General features: G+C 41.4%; 1 protein-coding gene across 3 annotated transcripts in view; it reads right to left on the bottom strand.

The window, feature by feature from the left end:
• The window catches only part of myo16 (myosin XVI), an 88,155-nt gene that overhangs the window by 32,247 nt on the left and 47,376 nt on the right, over window positions 1-8,532 (bottom strand). For all 3 annotated transcript variants that reach the window (XR_004797297.1, XM_035676552.1, XM_035676551.1), the window contains exons 14-20: window positions 7,047-7,152; window positions 5,678-5,795; window positions 5,033-5,180; window positions 4,011-4,128; window positions 2,032-2,149; window positions 1,305-1,376; window positions 514-655 (exon numbers count right to left, since the gene is read on the bottom strand). Coding sequence is in view for 2 of the 3 variants with exons in the window: in XM_035676552.1 (XP_035532445.1) it covers window positions 514-655; window positions 1,305-1,376; window positions 2,032-2,149; window positions 4,011-4,128; window positions 5,033-5,180; window positions 5,678-5,795; window positions 7,047-7,152 (822 nt within the window). In the remaining variant the exon portion in view is untranslated. The remainder of the gene's footprint in view (window positions 1-513; window positions 656-1,304; window positions 1,377-2,031; window positions 2,150-4,010; window positions 4,129-5,032; window positions 5,181-5,677; window positions 5,796-7,046; window positions 7,153-8,532) is intronic.

Here is an 8,532-nt window from a genome sequence, read left to right as displayed (position 1 = left end):
GTGTGTGTGTGTGTGCATCTGAAGGGGGTGTGCCATGAGTACTGTGGTTGACAAATTTATTACAGTCTGTGGTTGGTGTATAAACAAGGCAAAGCACAAACACATTCCAGAAGATAGAACCGGGTTTATCTTTTCAGTGTGATAAGGCTTCACAACATCAACAACACCAAGGATCCAGTGGCCTCCACCTAGAGGAGCGTGTGTGTGTGTATTGTGAGACCTCCACATAAACCTTGGGCGTGCCCTCCATCTCCACTCTGTTGTTTGTTAAGTATCATGCCTTTTCTTGCCTGTCAGGCAAAGTGAACTATTACGAGCCTCGACTCTACACGTTATATTACAATATAAGTGTTGTCACTCCAGAGGCCCTGAATGACTGACTGCTCTTGTGCGATGACAGATAAACTACATTGGTGGAGATAACGGTTATCAACGGCCTGTGCTTTCAAATTTGTCTGGTGGTTTACACTGAATAAACCCGAGGCACATATGAACACACACACGCTGCTTTACCCAATGCTGTCGTCCGGTCCGTGTAGGTAGTCGTTGCTACTGTTGACCAGATAGCTGAAGAGGCGTCCGTAGATGGCCTTTGCGAGTTGGTCTCTGTACTGCTCTGACATCTCCACTGTGTGGCGCCGAGTAATCACGTCACCTGACACAAAAGGGAAATGACAACACAATTTCTAGCACTGTGATAGTACAATACTAGTAAGGTTATTTTTTTATTTTTACTGACTTACTGAAGACTAAGCTCGATACATCTGCATGGCCAATGTTATTGCTGATATCACAAATATCTCGCTATCTCCATATATGTTATTTGAATTTGTAGAACTGATCATATCCAAAAATATAATCATAAAATAAATGTTGTCCATCAGAGAGCACTGACTGAGTTTATTTTGTAAAATATAAAATGCCTCTGGTCTGTACATATTTGGTCACAATAAAGGATCCTTCAAACACATGTTTATGTTGTGTTAAACTTTTATTCACTGAACCTTTTTTTTTCCATTGTGATTTTCCCCCCTTCTTTTTTTCACCAGTATGGAATGCCTAATTCCATAAACACTGTGGTCAATAGTCACCCGACTGTAGTTCCACGACACATTAGGCTCATCTTACTCTAATGTTGCTTTGTTAACAAGTAAGTTGCTGCATCTTATTAAACGTTGTATTTATAACTTGCCTTTGCAGTAAAGTTTAATCAGTTGATAAGCTTTGTGACTTGTGTGATTGAATCTGCTTATGTGTGTGGAACGAGGAGTGCCAAGTGATGGTGGAGGTTGATGAGTGGATACCTTTGAAGTACTGAACGTCAGAGGTAAGGGCAGTGCTTAAGTCATTGGAGCACACCTGCAACAGTCCAGCAACTGTGTGGAGGAAGACAGAAAAAGATAAAGGCAGGTGACACAATGACAGGATGAAAAACATAGAAATAACAGCGTTAAACATTAACTATCAGGATGTGAACCTGCTCTTCCCTGCTCTGACGATGATATCATGCTGCCAGCACAACAAGCTACAGCTCATTCGCACTTAATCGACCTGGCAGCAATTAGTCATCAGTGCATTTCTGAGCAGAACCCATAAACAAGCAGCAGAAACAGGTGACAGCAACACAGAATCCCTTTGCTGACATCACTAGTCATGACATCACGTCTCCCTGACACCGACTGGCTGTTTCCCGTTCAGGCACTGATGTCATTTGTTTACCATCTCGCTAAGGTCAGGGGTCACAGAAGCACATGGAGCGGTTGCATAATGAGGGAGCGAGAAAGAGAAAACACCGACCCCAATAGTGGGAAAGTGTGTGTATAAGAGCGATCCCTCCTCACCATGGTTACGTTTTGGCAGGAAATGCAGCTTACCAAAAAGGTGACTGTCTGGCCTTTAGTTAGTGCTGGCAAGCTGCCAAGCAGAACTCCAAGGCAGAGAGAAAGGGAGGAGCGATGACAATGAGGTAAATAAGATGAGAGGTTGTGATGCATCCCTCCTCTCCCTGCCCCACCGCCCCACTGCACTGACCTCTCTCCAGCAGCAGCAGGTCAGAAGGGAAGGCCGTATCAGCATCTGTCAATGCAGTAAAACGTAGGTCCCCAATATGGAGCACAGCAGATAGCAGCGTGAACACTGAGTCGACCTCCTAGCAGAGAGAGAGTGAGAGAGAGAGAGGGAAAGAGAGAAAGGGTGGGGAGACAAAAAATATTAAAATCTTGGCAAAATCAAAACATGGATTTCTATTTTTTTCACTTCATAATACGGTATCAACTTGAGAACATGCAAATTCTTTTAAAAAGGTCCAGTGTGTAGGATTTAGTGACACCTACTACATTTGCTAAAAACTACAAAAGTAAAATCTTATTTGATTTAAAAAAAAATAAAATATGTCTATGACCCACTTTGAAAACTTGACATCTTCAGTGGGAACAAATGGGCTTGGTGCTGACACACTGAGAAACACACTTGCATGGTTGGTTTTTTAGCTTTTATGGCATTTCCTGACAAATAAAGAGAGAAATATGAAAAAAAAATATATATTTTTATCTTCCATTTGTTGCAAAATGTAAAAAAACCCAAACATTTAAAAAATGCTTTTTATGACACATCAACCTTCCTCCCTTCATTCACACACTTATTTTCCCTCTATTCTACCCTCCCTTGCTTTCTGCCCTTGAGTAGAGGACACTTAATGGAATACCCCCGTAGCCACTGCTCTGAATCTGTGAGAGGGGGATGTTTGAGATTGGGGGCGTGTGCTTGTGTGGGAATATGTCTGTGTGTGCACGCTCTCAAGGCAGGATATTGGAGCCGATATCTGGGAGATAAACACAAGCATTAGTCTCTGCCTGACACTCTATACATAGTCAGCCCCCCCCACTTAGGAAGGAGAAGAAAGGGAGCAAGGGAGAGAAAAGGAGCGATAGGGAGCGTTAATGACGATTGACCTTTGGGTCTGGACTGGGAGTCATCCCCTGATTAGACTGAGACAGAGACCAATGGGTTGTCTATCACTTCCACTCCTACTCCCCCAACTCCTTCTTCGGTCCCTTGGACTCTCTCTTATGCAGCGGACACTAGTCCCCTCTGATAATACCACTATCTATCGCTCTATTCCTCTTTCCCTTAGGCCTTTCCTGCGTGTACTGGCTGCTGCTGGATTAAAAGGTGAGATGGTGGTCACTCACTGCTGACAGATGCTGACTGGGAATCTAAGAATAGAACCTGATAATGGTCTGGGAACACAGCGGGTAGTGCACAGAACGGACTGTACCACACACCGAAGCACACTACATGCATCCAGTATGCATAAATCAAAGTCCTGTCTTCTGCGTTTGGTCACACATTTCATATCGTCTTTAGATAGATAATTAACACATGATGAGTCCTAATTCAGGTTCCTGAATTCACACATGTATGTTAAATATGTCATAACAGGACAATGGTGCCCCCACAGTATCCCACAATCCATTATGCAACAGTCAGAGCATGGGCAAACCTCGTCAACTTGTGAAGTTGGGAAATTTCTTGTGACCATGTCATTATTTAGTAGGTATGACTGGGAAAACATTCAAGTAATACATTTTGAAATATCTGACTTAAAAAACTGACCAAAAGCTCATAAAATGAACCTTTAGTGTTGCTAGTGTGGACAAGAGGAAGGTTCAGCCTCTAGCCATTAGGCTCACTGAAGGACCTATCCTTTTGACATGCTTAGGAGAGTCGAGCCCCTCAAACACACTTATGCTGCATTCACATGGATTCCAGCAGTCGGTAGGCTTTGTAAATTATGTTTTTTTTTTTTTTTAACGTGCCATCCAGAAGGTGCTGTCCATCTGCGTGAATCCATGTAAATGCAGCATTACAGACTCTAGCAAGCAAAAGATCTGTGGTAAATCTCATCAGTGACCTCCTATTTCAGTGTCTGTGACATCAACACTTTAAATGATTTCTGCTGTCAATAGCCTTTGAATAAACAGGGTCAAGAGTAGAGTGCCAGTCAATACCTGCTTGTTGAAGCCCAGGGCTCGCAGGGCCTGTTTGACTGCTGCGAGGCGTTCTCTGCTCTGGGTAGAGGCTGTAGCTACTGGAGGGTTCTCCCCTGGAAGTCCTCCACCAAGATACCTGTAGCAAGGACAAAAAGGTTGAGCAATGTAGACCAATATTTCAGACAACCACAAAAACAAAATACAGAGGACAAGGTGAATCACATGACTAGCGCATGACAGGTGCATTGTTTCCAAACATGTACCCATGTGCTCAGCAACAATTCTGTGCATATCTTTGGATGAAAGAGGCCTAGAACCAAAAGATTTATGAGGTAGTTTTGTGTTGATTTACAAACTATATAAAGAGCTGTGTTTGGGAGCAAGAAGAATGGGCAAACAGGGTTTAAAATCTACAGAACTGGATCACAAACTCCCCGCAAAGACAAAGGGAGACACAATGGGTTGGTGTGATGCCAGAAGGGCTAGCGAGCTTCTCAAGCTCCAAAACAGACCGATTCAGGTCAGTGGTTATCACACTGGTGCCGTAGAGTGGATAACACCAGAGTAAGGAATAAGGAGTAAGTAACTCACAATCACACTGTCACTTTACATTAAGAAAATGCATGAGTGGAGTTGAGATGTGCAACACAAACGCATATATAAATCACATCAGATCAATGTAAGAAATGCGTGTTCATATAAATATGCACACAGACACACACATTGGTGTACATACACAGACGCACAGATGTTGAAAGTTGATACAAACACTCTTGTATGCTCTGGGGATATCCAATATGAATGTTTGATATTATGGTTGTTGGATTGTTATTGTGACCTCCGCAGCTTTTTAGCAGCATGTGCTTCATGTGAGCAGGTTATGGTCTGTAAAATGTATTTTCTGTAAGGATCCAAACACATAAAGCATCATTCAACTTTCCAGCTCTTGTAGGCAAGATCACTAAACAGAACCAACAGTCCAATTTCACCAGTGATTTTATGAACTATTAATATGCATACGGCAGGTGACAGCCACGTACCTATGAGCCAGGACATTGTTGAGGTAAAGTGCAATGTTCTCCTCCGGCGATAGGCCTTCAGCCATCAAATAGAAGATGTTGAAGCTGTGCTGGTGAGGACGCAGGTGGACCAGGCGAGACTTCTCCAGCATGTGGGTGTACACACGGGCTTAAACATCAGATGTGTTTTATACTTCAATAACAGGAGTGTAAATTACATTTCAACAATGCTGATGGTAGTAAAAAACAGAAAATTCAATCTGTGACCACTGCTCACTGATCGAATTAACTGGGGTAAAATAAGGTGAGCAGGGCTGTAAAAAAAAATGGAGCACAAATAGAAACATAAGTAAGAGTAGAGTTATGGGCTTTTACTGCCCCCTGCTGGTGCTTCACTACTGTGCACCTGATCTCATATAGAAGCAATGTGCCTATAATTCATATTTGCACATTGTCTTGGCAAAGAATCTTTTATTAAATTAAGTTATTAAGAATAAAAAAGGGATAAAAAATTAAATGTTTAATTTTAGGTATAGCAAAACTAAACAGGAATATAGAAATTGTATGTAGACTCTGGGAATAAAGACAATACTTTATGAAAGGGAAAGTAAAGCCTACTCACTAACAATCGACATCAAGTGCTACATTGAGAGTAATGTGGGTTACCTCTGAGCAGTGTCCTCCTCTTGTCACAGTACTGAATGGTCAACAGCTTGATAAAGCGGCTGGAGTTCTTGTTTCTTAGAGTCTTTGCATGACCAAAGGCCTCCAGAATACAGTTGACCTGCATATTCAATCAAACCAAAGCAAATGTTTGTTACCAGTGATTTGTTTTTTTTTATGCTTTTCTCCAAAATAATGGTCTCAATTCACACATTGTATCTTTTCTACAGTACACAGATTTCTAGACCAGAGAAAGGGAGTTCTGGACCCATTTTACTTTCTACCACTAGGCGTCAGTATGCAACCATTATGTGGGTGCTCAGTATTTTTTGTATCCCAGGATGATCAGAGAGCAAGCTGACCCACTTATTGACTACATAACAATGACTTCATCAGAACACACTCCCAGGCTACACACTGCTTTGTTACCCAACTGATAGACTGGGTGCACACCATGTGAATCATGTGTTAAGCACCACAAACAACCACAACTGCACATCTGGGAATACAATAAGCAGCCATCATGTACTGACCTGAATGTCAGATTTCAGATACTAAATTCTGAAACAGTTAAAATCAAAATAAACAATTGTAAGTATATATTTCCAAGCAAAATTTGTGGTGACAAACTATTCTATGATTGTAGCCTATCCTGATTTACTGTAAAATGTGCCATGGAGGGGATATGGATGTTTGCTGTTATATTGTACTGTACTATTAATACCCCTTCATTTGGCTGAATAGTATAGGGAAAATGGACTGCGCCTAAGAATAACACCCCAAACAATTTTCTCTGCTGCAAATGGTTGTGTCCTAAAGAACAGCATCATAAGAGACACATTAGTGGAAATTCTGATGATGCAATCAAACACAGGGTCTGAATGCTGAAATGGTGTCTTTGATAAATAAGCAGCTACCAAGCGGAGAAGACAAGAGATCCAGTAAAGGCCCCATACTCTAGTCTACTTATCCATACATCTATTTTCCCAGCACCACAGCGACAGAGATTAACACAGCTATGAAAATTGCCGCACTATAATGTGTGCTATCTGATTTTTGATCACAGAGATGGCATTGGGGAAGGAACAATGAACACGGTAAGACATAAGCACAGAGAGAAATGATGTCAAATTCAGTCAGTGCCTCGCTTTGAAGAACACACAAATATTCTTGAATTTCTCAATCAAGACAGAAATTTAAATGAACAACAGAACAGATCTCTACTATATGATTATTTTTCTAGCATTTTGCAGGCTCAAAGAAATAAGAGCATGACAGCAACAAAGCTTTCATACTGAAGCCCAGGACATCACATGTTCCTTAGCAACAAAACCCTCTAGGATACCCCCATCCGATGACTGCCCAGACTTACGTGTTTCATCCTGGGCTCCAGCGCAAAGCCTTTGGGGCTGGAGCGGGCTGTCAGGTGTCTCACTATGTGCTTACAGGCCTCCGTTTTCCCAGAACCACTTTCACCACTAGACAGAAAAATGCAGATTTGATGTCATTCATGCCTTAGGTGATGTCATTATTGTTTTACATGTTGTCATTCTCTATAATGTCCCTTGTTTTAAAGGATAGGTTCACAATTTTTCAAGTCTGTTTTCAAGCGATGAACCCTTTAGCTTGCTGTGATCATTTCTCCTCTTCATGCTGGACTTTAAGGTACTTTGGTTTTCAATTGACTTATCTGGTTAAGGTAAAAGAAAAAAGAAAAAAACAAGTGATCCCTTCCTAATTACAATGTAGGTGATTGGGGACAAAATCCACAGTCCTTGTTCTGTGTAAAACTTTTTTTAAAAGTTTATCTGAAGCTAATATGAGGCATTCTCAGACAAATCAAGTGAGTATCTTCCAAAGTTACATTCTCTTTAGCTTAATATTCCTTCTTTTTCCATCCCCAGACTGTGGAGGGATAGTAAGACAAGATGACCACTGGATTTGTCTTACTCATACTTTATACGGGTTGATGTAGTCACGCATTTTTCACTAACAACAAACATGCTGTATTGTATTGTATTGTAACAGGAGTTTCTGCGTTATTATACATGGTAAAAAATTAAGTCAAAGTCAGAGTCAAAAGTGGGCATGCAAAAATAATAAAATTAAAAGCTTAGGAGGATAGACATCAAGAGTAAAAGCCAAACTTAGAAACAACAGTGTAAAAATCAAGCATCTGTGTGTGTTACACATCTCTGGATGTGTCTCAGAAGAATGTTTGTTATGCATTACTTATCAGGGTGTTGCCCACATCTGTCACTTCAGTTACATTTCTCCACCTACCTGACATCACCCCTTCAGGGACCCCCCTCCCATTAAATTAACAATCTATTCCTTCTTTCTAACACAACTAATGTTCCTCCATTGACCACCACTTTCCACACGCTGTTACTGTCACAACTTATCCGACACTGGAGGCCTGTTTTTAATTTGCTGTTGAGTGGATATTAAATCTGACATAAGGTTCCTCTACAGTACATGCTCTGACACTCACTGACATGCAGAGATTTGAGACCGGCGTAGTAACACCAAGCAGATGGCTTCAGAAGGTCAGAAGCCCTTACTAATGACCGCAGTGTACTGTGGTGCACTGTTTGTCTGTGTTTATGTGTGCTGCTATATTTCCTACTAACGGCCCTGCTGAGTGTGAAGTCCAAAGCCCTTTCCACTGTCTTTTCATTTAGCAGTTTTTTATTAGATTTCAAGGGCATTTTGTTTGAGTACAGGCCTCGAGGCACATGCAAGGACATTGTACTGTGCATTCTCACAGACACACACTTCTCTGTTCTTAATGTTCCGTTTCACTCCTGTTTCTCACACATGCAAAAAGCACATACACGTCACCACTCAACACGTTC

Source organism: Morone saxatilis, unplaced genomic scaffold (genome assembly GCF_004916995.1).
Source record: "Morone saxatilis isolate NCDOM2014 unplaced genomic scaffold, NCSU_SB_2.0 Contig5, whole genome shotgun sequence".
Lineage (NCBI taxonomy): Eukaryota > Metazoa > Chordata > Actinopteri > Moronidae > Morone > Morone saxatilis.
The sequence above is the reverse complement of the archived record's forward strand: the minus strand, read 5'-3'. Positions and strand labels throughout refer to the sequence as shown.